This window comes from Lolium rigidum, chromosome 6, assembly GCF_022539505.1.
Source record: "Lolium rigidum isolate FL_2022 chromosome 6, APGP_CSIRO_Lrig_0.1, whole genome shotgun sequence".
NCBI classification, from domain to species: Eukaryota; Viridiplantae; Streptophyta; class Magnoliopsida; order Poales; family Poaceae; genus Lolium; species Lolium rigidum.
The window spans coordinates 114370065-114394790 of record NC_061513.1 but is presented as its reverse complement, the minus strand read 5'-3'; the positions used below and the strand labels follow the sequence as shown (position 1 = coordinate 114394790).

General features: G+C 47.2%; 3 protein-coding genes and 1 long non-coding RNA gene across 4 annotated transcripts; 1 reads left to right on the top strand and 3 right to left on the bottom strand.

Moving 5' to 3' along the window:
• Window positions 1-4797: 4797 nt before the first annotated feature.
• Window positions 4798-5817, bottom strand: LOC124663154 (pentatricopeptide repeat-containing protein At2g38420, mitochondrial-like). The gene has a single exon (XM_047200887.1). The coding sequence runs from the start codon at window positions 5815-5817 to the stop codon at window positions 4798-4800; it is 1020 nt and encodes a 339-aa protein (XP_047056843.1).
• Window positions 5818-6495: 678 nt separating this feature from the next.
• LOC124660232 (epoxide hydrolase A-like) lies at window positions 6496-9253 on the bottom strand. The gene is made up of 4 exons (XM_047198025.1): window positions 9086-9253; window positions 8798-8980; window positions 7387-7628; window positions 6496-6952 (listed from the first exon to the last, which is right to left on the bottom strand). Exons 1-4 carry the CDS (start codon window positions 9236-9238, stop codon window positions 6706-6708), a joined length of 825 nt encoding a protein of 274 aa, XP_047053981.1. The 5' UTR covers window positions 9239-9253; the 3' UTR covers window positions 6496-6705.
• Window positions 9254-10115: 862 nt separating this feature from the next.
• Window positions 10116-11636, top strand: LOC124660234. Its single transcript, XR_006989823.1, has 3 exons — window positions 10116-10257; window positions 10785-10871; window positions 10986-11636. It is a non-coding gene; the product is annotated as an uncharacterized LOC124660234 (long non-coding RNA).
• A 3518-nt stretch (window positions 11637-15154) lies between these two features.
• Window positions 15155-20456, bottom strand: LOC124660233 (epoxide hydrolase A-like). Its single transcript, XM_047198026.1, has 4 exons — window positions 20151-20456; window positions 19854-20036; window positions 16095-16336; window positions 15155-15648 (listed from the first exon to the last, which is right to left on the bottom strand). The coding sequence occupies exons 1-4, from the start codon at window positions 20445-20447 to the stop codon at window positions 15402-15404; spliced, it is 969 nt and encodes a 322-aa protein (XP_047053982.1). The 5' UTR covers window positions 20448-20456; the 3' UTR covers window positions 15155-15401.
• Window positions 20457-24726: the final 4270 nt, after the last annotated feature.

Genomic DNA, 24726 nt, shown 5'->3' with positions numbered 1-24726 from the left:
TTACAGTTAGTGTTTACTGATGTATGGGGTCCTGCACCTACCTCTGTTGGTCGCCATAACTATTATATAAGCTTTATTGATGATTATAATAAATTCACTTGGATCTATTTACTCAAAAAGAAGTCTGATGCTTTTGATGCCTTTGTCAACTTTCAAAAACTTGTTGAAAGGAAACTTGATCGAAAAATTCTTACTGTGCAATCTGACTGGGGGGAGAATATGTTAAGCTTAATTCTCTTTTTCAGTCTCAAGGCATCTCTCATTTAGTTTCTTGTCCTCATGCGCACCAGCAAAATGGTGCTGCTGAACGCAAACACCGTCACATTGTTGAAGTTGGATTGTCCCTTCTTGCCCATGCCCATATGCCTTTGAAGTTTTGGGATGAAGCTTTTCTCGCTGCCACCTATCTGATTAATATGTTACCTAGCAAAGTTATTCATAATGACACTCCTGTGCATCGTCTGTTTGGTACTCAACCAGACTATAAATCCCTGCGTGTGTTTGGTTGTGCCTGTTGGCCCAATCTCCGTCCATATAATCAACGCAAACTTGCTTTTCGATCCAAGCAATGTGTGTTTCTAGGGTATAACCCTCGACATAAGGGAGTTAAGTGTCTAGAGGTCGCCACAGGACGTGTCTATGTCTCTCGTGATGTTGTCTTTGATGAGGCTGTGTTTCCCTTTCAAAATCTTCATCCAAATGCCGGTGCTCTCCTCCGTAGAGAAATTCTACTACTCGATCCATCTCTTCTCAATTTTGAGCAAGGGGGTGACAATACTAATGACTCACATGTGGATAATTTTCCTACTAATCCTGCTTCTAGTTCCCCTTGTTGTGCTCCTCAGGTAACTACAGGTCCTCAGCTGGCTGCAGGAGAAAATTTGGCTCAAAACGGACAAAATTTGACTGAAAATTGGCAGAAGAAGACAACAGCACAGAACACGGTACAGATTTTCTGCCAGATTCGGCATCTTCCTCGGATCGCGCGTCGTCGGATCACGCGCCGACCGCCTCAGACCCTGCGCAGTCTGCGTCACCTGTCGCGTCGTCTGATTCGTCGCGTGCGCGTGCTGGCCACGCCGGGCCCTCGCGTGCGACAGGGTCGCCCGGATCTTCTGCGCGCGCCTCGTCCCCGCCGCGATCTCCGCACACCGCCACATCGATGGCCACAGGATCGTCTGTGTCGCGCGGGACCAGCACAGCTGCAGCAGGAGATTCTCCCAGCTTGTCTCCTAGTGCCGGATCTTCTGTGCCCTCTCCAGGTGTGGATCACACTGTGCAGCAGCAAAATGTTCGCAGGACCACACGCCCTCGACAGCCTCGCAAATATACGGACGGTACGATACCGTGGTGTCTCTCCTCTACGGTTGCTGAACCAAAAAATGTTCAAGATGCTTTGATAATTCCCCAATGGAAGGAAGCTATGGATGAAGAATATGGTGCCCTTATGCACAATAGCACTTGGAAGCTTGTTCCTCCACGCTCAGGTGTTAATGTCGTTGACTGTCGATGGATATACAAGATCAAACAAAAAGCTGATGGCACTGTTGATAGGTATAAAGCTCGGCTCGTTGCAAAAGGGTTCAAGCAGAGATTCGGTATTGACTATGAGGACACGTTTAGTCCAGTTGTTAAAATTGCGACTGTTAGGTTAGTTCTCGCCGTTTCTGTTTCACGGGGATGGAGTTTGCGACAGTTGGATGTTAAGAACGCGTTTCTTCATGGTGTTCTCGAAGAAGAGGTCTACATGCGACAACCTCCTGGTTATGAAGACAGGGGGAAGCAGAACTATATTTGCAAACTCGAAAAGGCGCTCTATGGTCTTAAGCAGGCACCTAGGGCTTGGTATGCCCGGTTGAGTTCTCAGCTTGTTAAGCTTGGTTTTGTTGCTTCCAAATCTGATACTTCCCTGTTTATATATTGCAAGCGTCATATCACTATCTACATGCTCATATATGTTGATGATATCATCGTGGCCAGTTCCTCAGAGCATGCAACTCAGGCGTTGTTAAAGGATCTCAGCAAAGAATTTGCATTGAAGGATCTTGGCAGTCTTCATTATTTTTTGGGCATCGAAGTTCATCAAGTTGCTGATGGATTGCTTCTTAATCAGTCGAAGTATGCTCAAGATGTACTAAAACGTGCTGGTATGAGACAGTGTACAGGTGTGTCTACACCTTTGTCATCTTCTGAAAAGATTACTGCATATGAGGGAGATTTGTTAGGCCCTGAAGATGCTACTAGCTATCGGAGTATGGTTGGTGCTTTACAATATCTTACTCTTACTCGGCCTGATATAGCATATGCAGTGAATAAAATTTGTCAATATCTGCATGCACCCACTACAGTTCATTGGACAGCTGCTAAAAGAATACTGCGGTATATCAGTGACACATTGGACATAGGACTGACCTTTATGCGATCTAGTTCTACACTGTTGAGTGCCTTCTCTGATGCAGACTGGGCTGGTTGTGTTGATGATCGTCGCTCAACTGGAGGTTTTGCTGTGTTTTATGGACCAAACTTGATCTCTTGAAGTGCTAAGAAGCAAGCAACTGTTTCCAGGTCCAGTACTGAAGCTGAATATAAAGTTGTGGCTGATGCTACAGCAGAGATGATGTGGATGCAGTCTTTACTTGCAGAACTTGGCATCAAGTTGAGTCAAGCACCTTGTCTTTGGTGTGATAATTTGGGAGCGACGTATCTTTGTGCTAATCCAGTGTTTCATGCACGTGCCAAGCATATTGAGATAGATTTCCATTTTGTGAGAGAAAAGGTTAGAAGGAAATAGTTAGAGATTCGGTTCATTCCGTCTAAAGATCAATTGGCAGATGGTTTCACTAAACCACTTCCTGTAAAAACGTTTCTTGAGTTTAGACATAATCTCAACTTGTCTAAGTTGTGATTAAGGGAGGGTATTAGAGATAGAGTTAGTTACGGTTCATGTTGAACCGTACTCGATACAAACACCTCCTCCTGTAACCTGTAAAACCTGCTATATATATATGAGATCATTGGGGCTCGGAGATTCAACCGAGTAGACCCGTTCAATCTACCTGTTCTACGTTTTACAATGGCAGCCACACTAGTTAATCCACTCAGACTCCCACAGCCTTCTATCTCCTCTGTCTTTCTCTTTCTTTTTTCTGCCATAGATGTTGGCTTCGTTCCCCACCGGAATAGGGCTCGCCGGCCAACCGCCGCCGTCGAGCTCGCGTGGAGGCTCCCTGTTAAGAACGACCCCTTTTTTTCGTCCATGCCGGAGGTCGCCGCGGCCGAAACGGAGCACACTCAGTCTGGCGGTGGTGCTGGGCATGGCCGGCGATGCAGGCCTCGCTGATGGCGCGAGGAAGCTGCATCGTCCTGGCCGCGCTGCATCTCTGTCCGCTCCCAAGCCGCGCATCTGGCCTCGCCGCACGGGGGCGTCGGCAGCAGGGGATGGAGCGGGCCGGAGCGGGCGGGGCAAGCCGGGCGTGCGCGTCTCCCGCGCGGGGGCGGGCGTCGGCAGCAGGGGTGGAGCCGGCCGGAGCTGTCCGTGCGCGCCTCGACTTCGGCCGCGTCCGTGCTTGGCAACTAGTACTAGTACTAGGAGAAAAGGAGTGAAGAAATAGTGATTTGAGTCTCAGTGTGCGTTGGGGAATAAAAAAAGGCACGGACGTTCTCGTCTGTCCACGTCTTCGGAGGCCGACCCAAACAGCCAAAATCGGACGCGAAAACGTGTCCGTTTGGGTAGTAGCATTGGAGATGCCCTCATGTCCACGCATTGCGGCAGGACCGTTTGGATCGTGCAGTTTTGTTTGAGTCGTGCGGTTTTGAGATGCCTTTGAATGGGGTTTTCCCACCAATGAGCCTGACCTCACTGGCTCACTATGGTTGTCGACCTCACTTCGGCACTGACCATCCTTGGTGCTGAACTGCAATACTCCAGCTTCATTCTTGCTAGCTCAGAACAATAGAGAATAGAAACATAAGGTGGCGAAATATAGAGAATGTCATTCCAGGGAATGTGTTCTAGCAGCCTTCTCTGAACCTCCTCTAAAGCCCTATAGAGAGTAGTTTTTAGAGAATTTTCTAGAGTTGCTCTTTATTTAGCTTTGCATTAATCAATGTCTATTTCTCTCAAAGAAAAAGAGAATTATTGTTGCTGCTAGGAAACGACCAGTTTTAAAATGGGTTCGTTACAAAAGGTTTCATGAGACTACGAGTGAATGTAGACACCAGTAGTTTGGCAAATATAATACTAGTACCACTTTAATTTCTTCATATTTTAATATAGAACAAAAGTGTGTGTCTATGTCTCAGTCCACTGAGAATTTGTATGTCTCAGTCAACTTAGAAAATTGCAACTGTAGTTCAAAGAAAAATGCAACTCCATCTAGTAGTGCAATTGCACTTTTCTAAAAAGTGTAAAAGTGCAATTGCTCTTTTTTAGTAGAAAAGTGCAACTATAACACTTTTTTGTAGATGGCTGAGACTTAAAAAATTCTTACATAGCAAACCTGGAAAAAAACACCTAGGGACGAAGTGAGTTAACCCAGTTTTGTTCAAATTTTCATTTTAGGCCGAAAAATATTATCCAAAATATTTAGTGTTGTTATATGGTTCACTATTTGATGCTGGAGTATATATTAGTAACAAATCACAAATCTATGAAGTATTTATATTTCCCACATCCATGTAGTGCAGCAATCCGTCGTTGAAACATTCGGGACAGAAGAAACGAAACATGGACCTCAAATGTGAAATTTCCTTCGGACCGACTCTTGCAGCATCGGCGGTCGACCGCCACCGCAATCACTAGAAGCTCGGCGAGCAGTCGTCGCTGGCACATATCAGCTGCCCGAACGCCGAGGCGTCCACTCCATTGCACCCGCCATGCAGGAACACCTCCAGCAGCAGCCCGTGCGCGGCCGCGACGTGTCCGTCCGCACGGAGCAGGCCGACCATCTCCGCGAACGCCGGCGCGTCCCACCGCAGGCCGCGCCGCACCGCCTCCGACGCCACGTCCCTGGCCGCGGCCGCGTCCCCGGCGGACACGCACCCGGCGACCACGACGCCGAACGTCCTGACGTCCGGCGGGCACCCGGCGCGCTCCATGCAGCCCACCATCAGGCGGGCGCCGGGCAGGTCCCCTTTCCTGCACAGCGCGGCGACGTACACGTTGTACACCGCGACGCCCGGCACGAGCCCGCGCAGGAGCATTTCGTCGAACGCCTCGTCGACGGCGTCGAACTGCCCGCTCTCGCTGAATGCGCGCAGCACCAGCTCGAAGTCGGCCACACCCGGGGCCACGCCGTCGGAGCCCATCTTCTCCCTGACGACCCCGTACGCCTCCGCGACCATCCCGTCCCGCAGGAGCGCGCGGAGGACGGCGCGGTGGTCGAGGCCGCTGGGGGACACGCCCCACCGGCGCATGTCGTCCAGGAACGCCGCCGCGTCCCGGGCCGGCGCGCACCGGCAGAGGGAGGAGAGCACGGCGCGGCACAGCGGCGAGTCCGGGTCGAGGAGGAGCGGGGGCATGCAGCGCAGGAGGTCGGCGGCGGCGGAGGGGCGGCGGGCGCGGCAGAGCGCGGAGGCGAGCACGCGGAAGGTGGCGGCGTCCGGGGCGGCGGTGGGGGCGGCGAGGAGGAGCACGGAGGGGGCGACGCGGAGGAGCGACGGTGTGGAGCAGAGGGCGGCGAGGATGGTGTTGAGCGCGCGCGTCGTACGGACCGCGGTGGAGAAGAGCGTGGCGGCCGCGGCGAGGCGGCCGTGGCGCGCGAGGGTGGCGAGGAGGCGGTGGTGGTGATCAGGCTCCGGCGGCGGCGAGCAGCTCATCTCGCGGCCGTCTGCTGCAAAATGGAAGCAACCCTGGTAAGAAAACCACAAGATCTACAGGGTAGTCGTTAGTCTGTCAGTGCATTGGCAACGCGTATATTCAGTTGCAGGCAACAACTGCAGGCCTGCAGCAGCCATACCATTCCCCATTTGGCGCGCAGTAGAAACCAAATCGAACAGAAGTCGAAGCTCGGATGCGGGTGGCGTGCATCCGCGCCTCTGCCTCCGTGCCGTGCAATGGTTCTAGCGCCGGCGAGCCGGAGCTGTCTAGCCACCGACGTTGACCATGACGGCCGCGACCACAAAGAGGATGCCGCTGCCGTTGCCCATGCTGAATTGCTGACCGCGTCCCCAAGAGGAGGATGGCGAATCCGGCGATGCCATCTTCTACTGAGTCACTGAGCACAAACAGCAGTGCCAAAATTTGCAAAGTGAAGGCAGACTGTAGTGCAAGACCTGTCACCTATTCACGGCTGTTAACTGAATTTGAAACTGAACTAATTGGCAATTGTTGAATTGAACTAAATGGCACATACAACTGCTTCGGCTGAACTAAACGGGAACTGTAACACACAAGCCCACTTTCAGAACTAGTACAGAATATCTATCTACATGGGGTGAATTCATCCCAACACTGAAGCAAGAAAACAAAGAACACACACCAACAGAATGTTGCAGTTTCCTCAGAAAATATTCAGAAATGCTATATAGATACACAGGTAGGTTCGCATAATTTATTTATTCAGATAATACTTCTCGCTTAGTTTCATGGTATGTATAGTTTTTTTTAGATGTCATGGTATGTATAGTTGACATCATTAATAACATTATAATAACCATATAAACACACCGAAGCAACTAGGCTTCCCTGAGACGTTGCTTATATCTTCAGAACTTGCTAAAGAACTCGCAAATGTGTTCTGAAACCTCATTAGGCTTCTCCTGGTTGAGGAAGTGACCCACTCCATCCATGATAACCACATCCTCCAGATTCGGCACGCTCGCCTTGAAGCCACCCTTGTGAATGTAGTCTTTCACCCCCGGTGTGTTGTATGTGAGGTCCAGGTCCCCAACGATGAACTTGGTCGGTACTTTTACTGGAGCTCCAGTCCATGGTGCAGAAAGCTCCCAATTCCTGCATGAACACAAAAGAAGTTGGGGGGTATCTCATGAATGTTTGCGCTAACTCTGACCAATGCCTTCACCAATGAACTTTTGAACTGAAATTGACAGAAACGGTTATGTGGTTCACACATACATATATTGGCTTAAAGTTGATGAACAAAACAATTTTGGCAGATTTGCCACTAGATTCCTTTCTTTTTAGATTACAGACTTACATATAGAACTTAGGATTTTAGGAGGTAACTCCCACTCATATGATGTGAATTCTAAAGGATAAAGACATGACTCATGAGTCATGAGTCACCAGTTGACATGATTCTTCCTTAGTAAGTCTGTAACCTAAAAAGAAAGGAATCTAGTGGCAAATCTTTCCTGACTAAAAACAATAAATAAAGTATTATTTTGTAAAATCAAGACGATGAAAATGAGCCATCAACGACATACAAGTCCAGGCATCTGTAGAAGTTTAGCCCTCCTGTAAACCCTGTCTTCTCAAACTTTTCAGCGTAGTAGGAAATATCTTCTTCAGACAACCATGCAGGGAGGGTACCATCCGAATCAAGCGACTCAAAGAAGGTCTTGCCCTTGGATAGAATAATAGGAGCTGCCTTGCGCATTCCAAGGATCGTCTTAAACTTATATCTATGGTCGTATAGAGCAAATTCAGCTTCAGCAACTCCAGGGTCCTGCATGCATAATTTAGTAATTAGTATGTGCAACTGTTTCTGACAGACCAAATCCTGAGAGATGCTGGTGCAAAAGGAAAACGATATCTGAGACCAAATAAATAATTAATTAAACAGTAATATCTTGATTCCAAGCTAACCTGAATCTGCAGGTAAGAATTGTTGAAGTTCTATACTCAAAAGGGAAAAGCCATGTGATTACATAATAGACAATTACATTCGAAGACAAAAGTCATTTAAAGGTTTTAAGGCCAACTGTACTGCTGTAATACACCAGATTGTTAGCTTTTACAGCTCCGCAGAGAGATGTTGTGTTCAAATTCAATGAAACTTTTGGTGTTCGTTACCGAGATGTTTTACCTGATGCCTAGGGATACTATCACAATTTCTGTGTGCTGCTTCAGATTCAAATAAATTAAAGAACAAATCCTCTACATCTGCTCACAGATGCGTTTATATGATGTTACCTGAAATGAACCGACCACTTTCATGGCGTCAACGAACGACATTTTTATAAGAGTGAAGATAAAGATTTCCGTAGTAGTTCAGCGAATAAAGCTTCAATGGAAAACATGGGGTCTTTCAAGAAATTGATAATGCGATAAGTTAAATTTTGGGCTTCGACAAAAAGACAGTGCTAAGTATCTGATTTCCATTCAACCAAGAGCTCTAGTTCAAGTTACCAAGGTTTTACCCCGATAAAGGCATGTGTAGAAAAAAAAGCTTCGATACAAATCATGGCATGTTCCAAGAAACAATGGTTTTACTAGGCTCCTTACACACTCTGTATCTCATAAATGCAACAGCGTTAAGTTTCTGGCTTAAAAAACGATAATGATAAGTACTGTATCCGATTTCCATCGAACCAACAAAAACAACTCAATTTCTTACTGAAAAACAATATTCCACCTCCAATCAAATAATACTACTTTTTTTGTTTCTTAGCCATTACGCCAGTGTTCTATCCGGAGTTCCGATGTCAATGGCTTACAGTATCAGTTAGCTGCTTATGAATAATTACTATCAATCAATTCAATTGTCCGCAGTGATCAGTAAAACAAACCAGTGCCAAATAATGTCAACAGGACAGGGGAACGCAACAAATTATACCATTGATTCTGTCTGCCGCAATCAGGAGTTCACGACCAGGAAGGATGAGGGAGTTTCACCTGGAAACGGCACATGTAGTGGTCTTCCCCGCAAAGGGCCCTGATGGCCTGGAGTGGAGTCCCTTCGGACCGGCGCGGGTGGTACTCCACGCTGAGGTTGACGAGCGCCCGCACGAGGTCTGGCCGGAGCAGGCAGAGCTGCCACGCCACGTAGGCGCCCCAGTCGTGGCCCGCCACGAACACCTGCAGCCGGAGGCCGGGAGGCCGGAGATCAGTTAAGTTAACAAGGAGCACAGCCTGCGCTAGGAAATTTGGGAATTGAAGGCCTAACGGGTCCGAGGGTCAAACCTGGGGCTGCCCGAGGTCGGCGATGAGGGCGACGAGGTCGCCGACGAGGTGGAAGGTGGTGTAGGAGTCCTTGGCGGGCGGGACGTCGGAGTCGCCGTAGCCGCGCAGGTCGGGCGCGACGGCGCGGAAGCCACGGGCCGCCAGGGCGGCCATCTGGTGGCGCCAGCCGTACCAGAGGTCCGGGAAGCCGTGAACGAGCAGCACCGCCGGGCCATCCTCGGGTCCCGTCTCTGCCACGTGCAGCCGCACACCGCGCGCCACCTCCACCGTCCGGTGCCGCACGCCCTCCGGCTCCATCGCTGCTCGCGGCCCGCCGAGGGATTGGATTAACCCGGAATCCCGGATGTTTACGGGAGAGCCTGAGCGCGCTGCTTCGGGTGCGTCGCCGGTCGCCGGCTGTGGACGATAATTCCGTGGTTTGTGTTGGCCGGCAGGTTGGGGTTTTTGGCAGGTTGCCGAAACTCCCTGGAGCTTGCGACTTCGTTGGACCGGTCGGCATCGCGTGCGCTTCCCTCGACTGTGATGCGTGGATGGCAACTGCCACAACGAGAGGGAAAAAAATGTACAGTACTGTACTTTTTTTTCTGAAACGGAGAGGGAAATTTTGTCTTCTCTGAATTTCTTTGCATCGCATGAATTTGAAAACATGACGATAAGAAACGCAATTTCTATTACTCAGTCGACCTTGTTCCAAGGGTTACAGCGAGGTCACGTTTCATGGCCGCGCGATCGCGATCGGACGACCCGACACGAGCGGGGCGTTTCACTCTCTTGGCCCCAGCGCGCAGAAGCCTATCCAGTTGTTACCTATGGACGAGTTGTTTCCTCTTTTAGTCGATTCGCTCGATCTCGCCGGCGATTCACAGCACCGGGGGAGAGATTCGTCGGCACCGGCTGTTTCCTCTCGCCGGGGGCCGCTTCCTCATGCCGGCGGCTGCTTCCTCGTGCCGGCTGCTACATCGTGGCAGAGGTTGCTTCCTCGCGGCGGCGTCCGCAGCTACCTCATGCCGGCGGCGGCCGGGTTCTCGTGGCGGCTTCAGCGGCTACCTCACCGCGGCAGCGGTCGGTTTCCAGCTACCTTCTCGCGTCGACAGCTAATTCCCCGCGTTGTCCGGCTACATCCCCACGCCTCCTGCTAAATCAGCCGCGTCTCCGGCTACATCCACTGTAAGGTAATCTTCGATCTAACTGAAAACTTTTTGATCTAGTAGATTTGTGTGGTTTTTTTTCGATTCATGCTAGGAGAGATTTCTGCCGCTGATGAACATGTGTTTCTCTGTACATTTTGTGTTTGTATGTGCTTTCTAGATGTAACCTAATATATTTTTCCCACTAAATAGATTACCTAGGGAGCTTAGGGTGAGCCAATATTTAGGCCCCATGTCATACTAGAATGGAACTTCTCAGCCGATGTATCCAGTGAACACTAGTTGTAACATAGACGATGATAGGTGGTAGTGTTGTACATGTGGTTTTCCGATCATTAGATGTTAATTTGTGTGTTACATTTCATATCATTATGTTCGCCGGTATGGTTGTATCCCACTTTTTATTTTGCATTTCTTGTTGTTTTTACACATAAGAATCAAAAATAGCTTACATGTCTGGATTGCCATGAACTACAAGGAATTATGTCATTCATACTTTTGAGAAAAACTGAATGATTTTTTTGCAGCCAAATTGACTGTTTCTTGTCCAGGGTTTGGAGTATAAGATCAAGATAGTTGAGATCGATCTGGCAGACTGGCCGGTTTGGTACAAGGAGAAGGTTTACTCGAGGAACAAGGTGTGGTTCATCTCAATTCTGTCTCACGTGTACAATATGCTACATTGTTTCAGGATGCAGTCCATTATCTCTCTATTATTCATCCACACTTATGTACTTTCATTGTCTTGACAGGTGCCTTCTCTGGAGCATAACAAACAGGAGAAAGAGAGCTTGGATTTGGTCAAGTACATTGACAACAATTTCAAAGGCCCAAGCCAATGTAGTAACAAAACGGGGGCGGCGCATGGTTTGCCCAAAAAAGAGAAAGGAAAGAAGCATCTGGAGTGACCAAAATCACGAGACGGGGAGGCCGAGGCCCCGGTGACCGACGTCTCCCTCAGTTCCTCGGTTTGCCGACGTGCTCGTGGTGGAAGCCGAAGTCCACGGAGTAGCGCCGCCAGCCTGATCAAACTAATCGACGACGCTGGCGCTCGTACACCGCTCCGAGTCTAGAACCACCTGTATGTCAACCAGTCGTGTCCTGTCTGCAATTTAGATTTTTCACCTATTGGTTTTGAAAATCCCATAACTTGCATCAGTCTAAAAATAGGAGGCGTGCTGGATAATTTCTATTCTCTTTACTTTGCTTTAGATTTTCTCTCGGCCTTAAAAAGCATTGACTTGCAATTGACCTACTCAGCCATTTGCGGCATATAAGCTTGACAGGGAACACATCTAGTGGAGAGTTAGTTTTTGCGTGTTTCTTTTCTTTTTCTTTCTTTTTGAAAAGTGGTTATGTATTAATTAAGAAACTGAATTTGGATTACACCCAAGCCGGTCTCGACGCGCAGGTCCGTACCGCACTTAGTAACACACCACCACTAAACTCTGAACGTCCAACCTTATTACATGATCTATCAGCCTTCACCATGGATATCCACTAGCAGACGGTTGTTGTCAGACAGCGCGGCGGCGGCGAAGTGTCCATCGGCATCGTGGTGACCTGGTGGTGCTACATGACCTGGAGAGATGGCTGCCGGGATGACTTGTCGCAGGACTTGGAGAGATGGCTGTCGGGATGACTTGTTGCTGGTGCGTTGACTGATGGTGATGCAGTTTCAGACTTCACCGGTAGCTTATAGCAAAATAGTAGGGCCTAGCGACGAGCAGTTACTTTTTCTGTTTGCAGAATGAAGTCAATGATAGACAACTAGATCTAGTTAAATTTAGTGCGGCTCAGTTCACATGGATGTAGTTAAATTTAGTGCGGTGCAGTTCATTTGATCTCTTTTCTGTTCGCAGAATGTAAGTCGATGATAGATAACTGGATGTAGTTAAATTTAGTGTGGCGCAGTTCCCATGAGATGGTTGAATTTTCACCATGATGTAACTGACCGGGCTGTTAGTGCAATTTTTATCGCAACATAACTCACCGGAATGTTAGTTAAGTTCATGTTATCGTAACGTAACTTATCTGGGATGGTGATTTATTTTTATCATCAACGTAAATGACCAGTGACCAGGATGTTAGTTTATTTTATTTGTCAACGTAACTATCCTGGATGTTTGTTAAATTATCGTGATGTAACTCACCTGGGATGATACTTTATTTTATCGTCAACATCATAACCGGGATGTTAGTCTATTTTACTGTCAACATCGTGACCAGGATCGTCTTCATTTCCCCTTTTTCAACAGACTTTTTTAAAAATGCATTGGAACAATAAGTTTTGTATGGAATTTGTAATTCTAGTGAAGGAACTAAAGCTATTTGTAGATGTTGGTTGAATTTTCACTGCGGCGCAACTCGCAGGGATGTTAGTGCAATATTTGCCGCAGCGTAACTCACCTGTGTGTTATTTAATTTATTGTGATGTAACTAACCTGGGAAGGTAGTTTATTTTTATCATCAATGTAACTCACCGGGGAAAGTAAATAGCCGTGATGTGACTCACTTGGGATGGTAGCTTACTTTATTGTCAATATAACTGATCCGATTTTTCTTAACCGTCGATGTAACACTGCGTAATTTCTCTAGGTGTAATCTTTTTAGGTATGCATTTTTCTGAACTGTAGATGTAACACATGGACAAGTTTTTCTAGGTGTAATGTTCCTAGAAATATAGAACAAAAAGTTACTTTTTCTCCAAAAAAAAGTTCCATGTAAAGTAATGACGAGTTATTTGTCTTATGTAATTCGTGTCAAGTTATCCACTTATCTCACTTATATATAGATGTTCACACTTTTTTTACACTGCAGATTTATGTTTCTACTGGGTAGGATCTTTCTTCAAAAGAGGTGCAATGCAGCAAGTAGTTTGATAATGCGAACACTCATCCTCATCATATAATGCAACATGAAAGTAACAAAAAACCATCATGGGTCCAATCTATTTTCCAGTTACATGAAGAAGTTGTCTACCTTGGTGATGTCCAATTAGCAAGTGAATATTAACTTGCAGATTGTTCTTTTTATGTGCATGTTTTGCCTTCCTATGATTTTCTTGCTTGGACGGAACCAGAGTTCCAATATGTTACTAATGATTACTATTTCTGTCCCTCAAAAGTCCCCTAGATGTAATGAAAAACAAAATATGCTACCAACAATAAAGTTCGGTCTTTTACGTGCTCTGAAAATACATAACCTGCCGTTATGCAGTTGGGGACACTACAGTTAATAGATGTATCTTTTTAAAGATAATTTTCATGCTTACAATACTACAGTTTATCATGTTCTGAAATCACTCTGATCTTCACTACATGTAATTGCTTCTAAGTAGGATGAGACTAGTAGTATTTCTTGTACTTGCAGCTCAATATGATGTATAGTATAGGTACATGTAACCTACCAGGTGCATGAAAGTTTTTTCATGCTAATCTGTTCCTGGTAATGGATGTTTGGTAAATACACTTAACCTGGATGTAGCCAATTGACACCCAGGTACATGCAACCTACCCAAATGTATCCAATAATATTTTCCATCAGATAGAACCTACCCAAGTATATCTAACCATAGAGTACAATAGCCAATAATATGTTCCATTAGATAGAACCTACCCTGGATGTATCCAATTTACACCCAGATACATGTAACCTACCTAGATGGAACAATTAATTTTCTATAGTGTTAAATCAACGGTACAATGTAACTTACCTAGATGGAACCTGCTATTGTAATTCTCCTGTTACATTGGATTCCATCCGGCCAAAATAAATGGAATCCAATGTTCTAATCAATATACATGTGATTTATTTTCTACCAGTTCCATCCATAATTTTTCCTGGATGAGATCTGACATCTGACCAAAAGATGTAGGCATTGAAGGTTAAGTTGCAGCTACTATACAGATGATGGAACCGATAATATTTTGTGTGTGAACTTCTGATGGAACATATTTTTGGTTCAGAATTCGTCCCATTTTTTTTTTTTTTGGATGAAAGAGCAAAGAGGCAATGGATGGAACTGTTAGATACATGGATAGATTGTGAACTTACAGGTGATTACAACTGCAGAGAAGCATGGCGCCTGGAGATGTAGCTTGTTCCAGTTTATTGGTGTTAAGGAGATTGATTTTAATTTCCTGGGTGTTATTCACAAAAAAATCCTGGGTGTTCTTATGATCTATTTCTCCCTTTTTTTTTGCTGGGATGTAACAGTCGTTTGAGTCGTGCATGCATTCGTTTTACTTGGTTCAGTGTAGTCGCTATCGTGGGCACATACAAATAAAGGTGGGCCAGCCGGGGCCAGGTAGAAATATCGCGAGCGCGAAGTCCTCCACCCCGCGCGCCCCATAGGCCGTGCCTTTTTCTGGAAAGTTCGTCCGGCCGGAAACGGTATGTTTAACATGGTCGGACTGACCTCGCGTTAAGGTCAAAACTAGGTCGACCTTGATGTAGGTCTAAGGGCTCAGTAGAGTGAGACCTAACTTATTGTTCAGTAGGGTCGTCACCTCCTTTTCCAGTGCCAGTGTGCCCCCACCACCACCGATCAAACCACCGACCTGCTGGCTCGCGCTGCCACGACGCCCCGCCCTGTTAAATCTCCTCCTCCGCCGGTCTATCGCCACACTGGCGATCCCTCTAAGCCACACCCCCTTCTTCACCGGCGCCGGCACCTGCACCCTAAGATCCATCCTCGCTATCGCCGTCTCCACCACGGCCAGCCGTGCCATCACCAGGTCTAGCTCGGCGGACGTTCCCCCGCCCCCTCCCTCCCGCTTGGTGTGTGCAAGGTAGAAGACAACCAAACGAATCTTGGCGCGATTCAACAGCAGCAGATTCTAAGGTAAAACTCACTTTACTAAGAATTAGCAAAACCAATTTAAAAACACAAGCCATGTTTACGGTGAATATCAGAAAATGTCTCTAAAAATCATATTATTGCAGGCATTATTAGAAAGTGCCACTAAAAATCAAATTTTTACAGGTGCCTTTGAATGTATTTTTCCTGCTAGGAAATTGCCCCCAAAAATCAAACGTTAGTAGTGCGTGTCTTGAGAAGACGAGTAAAAGAGCTAGAGTTTATCCATAAGTATAACTGTTTCATAATCGATAGCAACATCATCCCTTCTACTTAAATTAGGCTTCCCGCGACCGTGCTTATATCATCAGAACTTGCTAAAGAACTCGCAAATGTGTTCTGAAACCTCAGCAGGCTTCTCCTGGTTCAGGAAGTGCCCCACTCCCTCCAAGATAACCACATCCTCCAGATTCGGCACGTTCGCCTTGAAGCCGCCCTTGTGGATGTAGTCTTTCACCCCTGGTGTGTGGTATAAGGCGTCGAGGTCCCCAACCATGAACTTGGTCGCTACTTTTATTGGGGCTCCAGTCCATGGTGCAGAGAGCTCCCAGTTCCTGCATGAACACAAAAGAAGTTAAGTGATATCTCGTCAATGCCTGCATTAACTCTGCCTAATGCCTACAACCATGAACTTTGGAACTGAAATTGGCACAAACGGCTACTTTGGCAGATTATCCACTTAAAGTTGCTGGAAAGAGCTATTTCGGCAGATTATCCACTTGGTTCTTTTCTTTATAGGTTACAGTTAGCATTTAGAATTTTGAGAAGTAACTAATTCATTTTTTGCGGGTAACTCCTTCGTATGATGTCAATCTAAATCATACAGACATCAGTGACCAGTTTAAATGACTATTCCATTGAAAACAAATAGTTTTCCTGCAACTCCTAAGAAAAACAACTTTCCTATAAATCCTAAAGAATTAACTTTCCTGACTAATGACAACAAATAAAGCGGTATATTGTAAAATCAAGAGACCGAGAATGAGCATCGACAACATACAAGTCCATACATCTGTAGAAGTTTAGCGCTCCTGTAAACCCTGTCTTCTCAAATTTGTCAGAGTAGTAGGAAATATCTTCTTCAGACAACCATGCAGGGAGAGTGCCATCCGAATCAAGCGACTCAAAGAAGGTCCTGCCCTTGGATAGAATAATAGGATCTGGTTTGCGCATTCCAAAGATCGTCTTAAACTTATGCCTATGGTCGTATAGAGCAAATTCAGCTTCAGCAATTCCAGGGTCCTGCATGCATAATTTGGTAATTAGTATGTGCAACTGTATCTGACAAACCAAATCTGAAGTGATCTTGCTGTAGAAGAAAACTTTACGCAAGAAAAAACAATTAAACGGTAAAATCTGATTCCACATTAGGAGATACTTTTTAACCTAAATCCGCAGATAAGATTGGTTCAGATTATATAATCGAAAGGGAAGAGCCACGTGATTACATGATAGAATATTACATTCCCAGACAAAAATTATTTAAGGTTTTAAGGCTATATTTACTCCCTGTCATACAACAGATTGCTAGCTTTTTATAGCTCTGCAGAGAGATGCTATTGTGTTCAAGTTTGCTGATATTTTGGTGCTCGTTACCGAGATGTTTTACCTGATACTGAGGGATAATAGCACAATTTATGTGCATTGCTATGGATTAAAATATACATCTGCTCACATCTAATTCGTTTATGTCATATAAAAAAATGTGGCCTGAAAGTGATTGGACCAACGTCACGGCATCAACATTTCAAATCTTTATAGCAATGAAGATAAAGGTCTGTGTAGTTGTGCAGCGAATAGAGCTTCAATGGAAAGCATGGTGTCCTTCAAGAAACAATAACGTGATAAGTTAAGCTTTGGGTTTCGACAAAAGGACAATACTAAGTATCCGAGTTCCATTTAACCAAGAGCTCAAGTTCCTTAATTAAAACTTTGGTACAGAGTACTTAAGTTACCGAGGCTTTTACCCTCGTAAGGACATCTGTAGTTGTGCAGTAAATAACGCTTCAACAAAAAAACTTGGCATTTTTCAGGAAACAATGCTCTATATGATTGTTAATTTCTGGCTTAAAAATCAACAATGCTAAGTATTCGAGTTCCATTAAACCAATAACTCCATTTCTTACTGAAAATATTATTCAAGCTCCAATTAAATAATACTATTTTTTGTTTATTAGCCATTTACTCTATCTGGAATCCCAAAGCCAACGACTGACACTATAAATTAGTCGTTTCCCAAAAAACTAGTTTAGTCCTCTCAACTGCCGTAGATCAAACCTCTTGTCGAGCATCAATAACAGCCCGCAAGGAACAAAAGCAGCATGCAAAACAATCAGCTAACATAATAAAATTATTATATTCCTACAACTAGTATGTTACCTGAAGTGAACTGACCACCGTCACGGCGTTAACGATCGAAGAAAAATTAAGAGCGAAGATAGAGATATTTCTAGTTGTCCCGAATAAAGCTTCAATGTTGAACATGGTGTCTCTAAAGAAACAATATCTTGATAATTCGATAACTTAAATTTTGGGCTTCGACAAAAGGACAATGCTAAGTATCTGATCTCCATTCAACCAAGAGCTCTAGTTCAAGTTACCAAGGTTTTACCCAGATAAGGACATCTGTGTAGGTGTGCAGCAAAGAAACTTCGACAAAAGACATGGCATGTTTCCAGAAACAATGCTTTTACTAGGATCCTTACACACTCTGTATCTCATAAAGGCGATAGCGATAAGTTTTTGGCTTCAGAAACAATAGTGATAAGTATCCGATTTCCATCGAACCAATAACTCAATTTCTTACTGAAAAAAAGTATTCAACCGCCAACCAAATAATACTTTTTTTTTGTTTATTAGCCATTTCTCCAGTGTGCTATTTGGACGAGTTCGGAAGTCAATGGCTTACAGTATCAATAAGCTGCTTATGAATAATCTAGTTTCCTACAGGCAACGACCACAAACCCTATCCCTTCTGAAGCATCAAGAACAGCCCGCAAGGAGCGAGTAAATTACAGAAAACTACCACATTTCAGGCTAGGTTAACAAGTCAGTACCAACTTTACTAATTTTTGCAAAAACGTACCACTTCTGGGGCAACGAGTTACAGATTGCACAAATAGACAGTTAATCGCATTCTAAGAGCGGTGAGCCCACTGTCAGGCACCACGTCAGCAGACGGCCGTTGGTCGTCCGTTTACTACTCGTGCCATGCCTCTTTGTTGCTATTTTTCAGCGGCATGCATGCTCCTTGGAGCCGAGAACCGTGCCGTAGTCCAGCAGGCTCACCATGACACGCACGGGTCAGCGCGTGCAGCGCCTCCAGCGTGCAGCGCCTCCAGCGTCGCGGAAAGGTTCTTGAGGGCGCCGGTCGTTGCGGACTGGGACACAGAGTCCCCCATCTGGCAGATCTCGATGAGCAGGCAGGCGCCGTCGTAGCCAGCAATGGCGCGGGCAACGTCGGGCGACGTGGAGAGGCGGTGCAGCGTGAGCACGGCCTTCTCGCGGCCCACGAGGCTGCTGCCCGACTCGGCCAGCCGGATGAGTGGCGGCACCGCGCCCTCCAACACGAGCAGCGCGTCGCAGACGCCACCCCCGATTCCGCGAGCTGGCATATCACCGTCGTCGGCGCCGCGACCATCTTCACCAGCGCGGCGACTTAGCGTGGCTGAGTGCCGGAGACGACGCTCTTCTCGTCTTTATCCAGGGCGTCGAGCTTCCCGTTCATCGCTCGGGCCTTGGCCTCGCCGTGCCTGATCTGTCGCCGCGCGAGCAGCTCCAGCACGTCCGTCTTGCCCGCCGCTGGAGGAGTCGAGGCGTCGGATAGCACGCCGGATCAGACACGCAGTTAATGTCCAGCCTGCTTGCAAGTGTGTCAACCGCGCTCTGCCTCTGAAGCTTTGCGATGCCGGACGGCCGCGCGCCGAGCTCCAACGCGTCGGCGAGGGTGGCGGCTACATACTGCAGCATTTCGCGGCAGAGTGCGTTTCGAGCGAAACAAGGGTGGCTGGACAGGTCCGACAGGCGTGCTGGGCGCGTGCCCAGCTTCACCGCGATGGCCTTCCACCGACCCGGGAAGCCCACGGCAGCGGTCGCCGCGTTCACCGCTGTCGGCACCATCCCGGTCACGCCGCCAGCATATCCCCGTCCCTGTACACTCATTTCTCGCAGCTGGCGGCCGTGATATAGAATCTGGAGTGATTCAGAAACTCGAGAAGCTTGTCGCAGTTTAGTGGTGCCTGGTGCAAGCTGGCCATGAGCACCACACCAAGCCAAGACACCAAAGTCAAGTTCTGTAGGCTAGCAGGTTGACCATGTTCGATCTTAACCAGTCGGAATGCTGAGTAGCAAACGGATGATCAACGGCCGTCTGCCGGCATGACGCCTGATAGTGGGTCCGCCCCTGTTAGAATGCGATCAACTGCCCATTTGTGCAATCTGTAACCCCTCGCCTCAGAAGTGGTACGTTTTTGCAAAAATTAGCAAAGTTGGTACTGACTTGTTAACCTAGCCCGAAATGTGGTAGTTTTCTGTAATTTACTCGCAAGGAGCAAATATCAGAGAAGTTAAGCACCATGCAAACAATTGCCTAACATAATGAAATTATTATGCCTACAACTGCCAATCGATTCGATTGTACGCAGAGAACAATAAAACAAACCATTGCACAATAATGTCGACAGGACAGAGGAACAGAACTCATTATACCACTGATTTTGTCTGCCACAATCTGAAGCAGGAAGGATGAAGGGGATTTCACCTGGAAGCGGCACATGTAGTGGTCTTCCCCGCAAAAGGCCTTGATGGCCTGGAGTGTAGTCCCTTCGGATCGACGCGGGTGGTACACCACGCTGAGGTTGACGAGCGCCCGCACCAGGTCTGGCCGGAGCAGGCAGAGCTGCCACGCCACGTTGGCGCCCCAGTCGTGCCCCGCCACGAACACCTGCCGCGCGAGGCCGGGGATCAAGCGAACAAGAGAGGTCAGCTAACTTAGCAAGGAGCATGCCTGTGCGAGGAGATCTGGAAATGGAAGGGCTAACTGGTCCGAGGGTCAAACCTGGGGCTGGCCGAGGTCGGCGATGAGGGCGACGAGGTCGCCGACGAGGTGGAAGGTGGAGTAGGAGTCCTTGGCGGGCGGGACGTCGGAGTCTCCGTAGCCGCGCAGGTCGGGCGCGACGGCGCGGAAGCCCCGGGCCGCCAGGGCGGCCATCTGGTGGCGCCAGCCGTACCAGAGGTCCGGGAAGCCGTGAACGAGCAGCACCGCCGGGCCGTCCTCGGGCCCCGCTTCCGCCACGTGCAGCCGCACCCCGCGCGCCACCTCCACTGTCCGGTGCCGCACGCCCTCCGGCTCCATCGCTGCCGCTGCTGCTCGCGGCCGGCCGAGCGATTGGATTCACCGGCGCTGCTTCGAGTCTGTCGCCGGTCGCTGGCTGTCAAGCGGTGTGGCTAAACGGGGGATAATTTCGTGATTTGTGGGGCCGGCAGGATGGGGGTTTTGGCAGCTTGCCGAAATTCCCCGGACCTTGGACTTGGTTGCACCGGCGTCGCGTAAAACGAATTTTTGGAACACGTTATAGAAATTTCAGCTTTAGACTGTTCATATAAAACTTACAGTTTTTATTTCTAAACTGTATACTTCTAAATTTAGGTATGAAAATTGGCACGCACGTACATCCGTGCATTCTCTATGTTGAATTTTTTTGTTTAAAGTTTTTAAAGATACGAAAATACCAATTTTTGGAGTGGCCTATTCAGCTGAACCCAGATTAGTCACAAGTTTTGACTCGGCTTGACACTCTTAACTTATGTTGTTTAACACCAGTGTCAGGATTACTTGAGCCTTACTCACAAGGTAAATACATTAATTTAATGACGAAAGTATGTATAAATATATTTTTTTTTGAAATAGAGAAATATCACCCAGCTTCTGCATCCAAAGGATGCACGGGCTTTTTTATTGGATTATTCACAAAACCTTACAAGAACAGTACAAAAACTTACAAGAACAGTACAAAAGATTAACCTCGAAGCCACCTTACTAAACTTACAATGGGATGAAGGGGGTGACAATACACCAACTCACATCAACCAAAAAACCAAATCAGATGAGAAGTACATCCAGTCAAACAGACTCTCAGCGCACGCCAACGCACACGCCAAAGAAGTTGCTACCGCCATCTTCCTCGACTCCATATTCAAAAGAGATCATCGCATTAACCTTGCAAGACCTATCGTCGATGCCACCATGACGCCAAACGGCTCCACCATCCTGCACGCATACATCATCCCGCATCCGTCGTCGATACCCTGTAGCACCATGCCACCGAGACTCAGCGCCAACAATGCGGTAGATAAATACCACTCCACCAACATCTGCCAACATCCAGCAGCTGTTCAAAAAAAGAAGCCCCAAGAGGTAAAACTACGCAGATAGCGCCGCCATCGTCCGATCCGAGAGACCCAGATCTAGAGTTTCCCCCGGAGCAACACGAGTGATTAGATGCAGGTTGCGACGGCGATGGCTTCAAGAAGATAACGACGCGTAACGTCGCCATCGCCTGCCATGACCAGGGTCGGAGCATGATTTTCGCCTGCCTTGACTTAATAAGAACATCCTTGCGCCCGCCGAGAGTAGCTTTTCTAACCATCCCTAGATCCTTCTCCAAATACTATCTTTGATGTATTTAAAAGCCCCGCTCTTGGATCTTCCAACGTCCGATGGCATCCCTAGGTATTTCTCGTTTAGAGTCTCACAGTGGACATCGAGAGCGGCCTTGACCCCCTCCTTTACTAAGCTTGCGCATCCCTTGCTAAAGAAGATGGATGATTTATCCCGATTAATCCGTTGGCCCGAGGCCATACAATACCAATCCAATAAAGCTTGGACCTTCCCCGCACTCTCCGTATCCGCCTTAAAAAGCAACAAGCTGTGATCTGCAAAAAGGAGGTGACTAATCGTCGGGGTCGACGGAGCCACCATTAATCCATGAAGTTCTGATTCTAAACTGTGATGTTTAAGAAGGAACGAGAGGCTCTCTGCTGCTAACAAAAACAAATACGGGGATATAGGATCCCCGTACCCCTCTTGAGGGAGTAAACTGTCGCAACTTTCCTCCATTAAACAAAACTTGGGAGGACATTGAAGTGACTAGTCTCGTACATCTGCACTCATAGTTTATGGAAACCCAGCTTGATCATGACCGCCTCCAGATATTGCCACTCATCTATCATAAGCCTTTCTCATGTCCAGCTTCAGGGCACAATAGCGATTTTTCTTGGAAGAAACTTAGCTGAGGATGACCTCTCACCTAAAAGCTAGAGCAATCGAGGTATGTATCTGCAGGTCATTAGATATTAATTTTTCATCTTTTCAAGGCAGATTTATGAATCGTCGGTAAGGGTTCAAGTGGGGCGGGACAGTCCAAATGCATCCCAGTAATCACCGCCAGAGCAGCGTGTTAGGGGAGCCGGTTCACACATTCTGCCTGAGCTTCTGAGTCACGTTAAAATCCATGACATGCCTGATAGTCAACAGATGTATCTCTTCTCTTAGAGGTCGCTTGGTATCCATCATTTGAGCCTGGAATTCTGGAATTCATTTTAAAATTCTATAGGTGTGCTGTTTGGTTGCCACAGAATTGGGCCATTATTTTATTTAGAAAATCCAGCAAAATGATGCCATGTGTAATCACAATTCCGAGCTGAAACCTGTCATTCATAATTCCTGTGGCAACCAAACAAATTCAATATTGAATTCTACTGTCATTTACAATTCCTGTGGCAACCAAACAAGTGTCCATTTCTGGAATTACAATGTAAATGAAATGAATACATGTATTCATTTCAAAATGCTACAAATGAAATGAAAACCTAGCTTCCAAACGACTTCTTAGTGTAACCGTACCTGCTTTGCCGCTCACTCTGAAATGTTTGCATTGTGATTCCAATAAGATTGCCAAATGTTAACAGAAATACTAATGCGGAATTTTCAATATTTTTTATATATTTTTGGGGTATTTTGTATTTGTCAGAAGTTATGTGTTATTGGTGGTTTTAGACGATGCTAGTGTTTCACAATCAGTCCCTGAATACCTATGTCAAATTCGTTGCTCATGGATTCTCTGGCATCCCGATGGACCTTGCGAAATTCATAACTCGAATGAACCTCGTGTTTGTGGCCTGATCTAGATCCATGCCTACTTGGATGCAAGCTTTTTCCAGCAGAAAAGAAGCAGACATTCTTGTACCCGGGAGTAGTTTTGTCTTTAAAAATAGCCCCACACAGCAGCATAGGAGCTGGGTAAAGCGTCTGTCACTAGAGGATCTTCGAAAAGTGGAATTAAGGTCAGGCAAAGGGGCATCATATCAGCAGACAGGTCGGCACGCCGACACATCGAGAGCTCGAGAGTGGCCACAGCTCCCCATCACTCCGTCGATGCGACGGAGACCAGCTAGCGACACCATCTGGGAAGGCTCGGTCCAAGATCGAAAGAAAAGCTGCCGGAGGAGAAAAGGTCCGTGAACAAGGCAAATTCGCTTAGTTCGTCGATGACGTCGAGCCGGCGCATTTGCAGCTACGGGAGGCCAGCTGCAACTTCTGCCGCTGGGCCGTGGAGGTCCTGTTCGACGGGCAGGGCAAGATGTACTTGCACACCGGGTGGGGCAAGTTCGCCCGTGACCTGGCGCTCGAGCCCGGCTGCCAGCTCACCTTCCTCTACGAGGGAGACGCTGAGATGGTCGTCAAGGTCTTCGACGACACGGCCTGCCGCAGGCATTACCACACCGGCGAATCCGAGTCGGACTCCGATAGTTAGAACTGTTATCACCAGATTTTGGCCAAATCAGGAGGTGGGCCGCGATCAGGATGGGCTTAGAAGATTACACGTGGAAGATCTCTGAAGCGGCCTTGCACGGAGAAGTTGGGCTTGTTTGCCCGTGTATCTTTAATTATAGTAGATTGTATCTAGATTAAAAGTTAGAGTTTTACCCGTGCACGGTTTAGTGCACGCCCACATTAGAAAGTCCCCTGGACTATAAATATGTATCTAGGGTTTATGGAATAAACAACAACCAACGTTCAACCACAAACAAATCTCGGCGCATCGCCAACTCCTTCGTCTCGAGGGTTTCTACCGGTAAGCACCATGCTGCCTAGATCGCAAGGCAGCGTAATGCCTATCACGTTGTTCATGCGTTGCTCGTACTGAAGCCTTTTTGATGGCGAGCAACGTAGTTATCTTAGACATGTTAGGGTTAGCATTGTTCTTCTTATTACATGCTATCGTAGTGCAACCCTTGCATGTCTAGCCGCCCTTACACCTATCTTAGGTGTAGGGGCGGCACCCCGCTTGATCATAGTTTAGTAGATCCGATCCGTTACGATTGCTTCTTGTTCTACAAGGATTAGTTTAATATCCGCAATAGTTACGCCTTACAAAGGGGGAGGATCCAGCGGCACGTAGGGTGTCGTTCGTTGGCCCTAAGCGGGATGTTCGGGGATCAACCTCGTGTTGGTTTTTAGGCCTTGTTTAGGATCGGCTTACGATCACCGTGCGTGGCCGCGAGGCCCAACTCGGAGTAGGACGATCCGATTATGCGGTGAAAACCCTAAATCGTTGTAGATCTCATTAGCT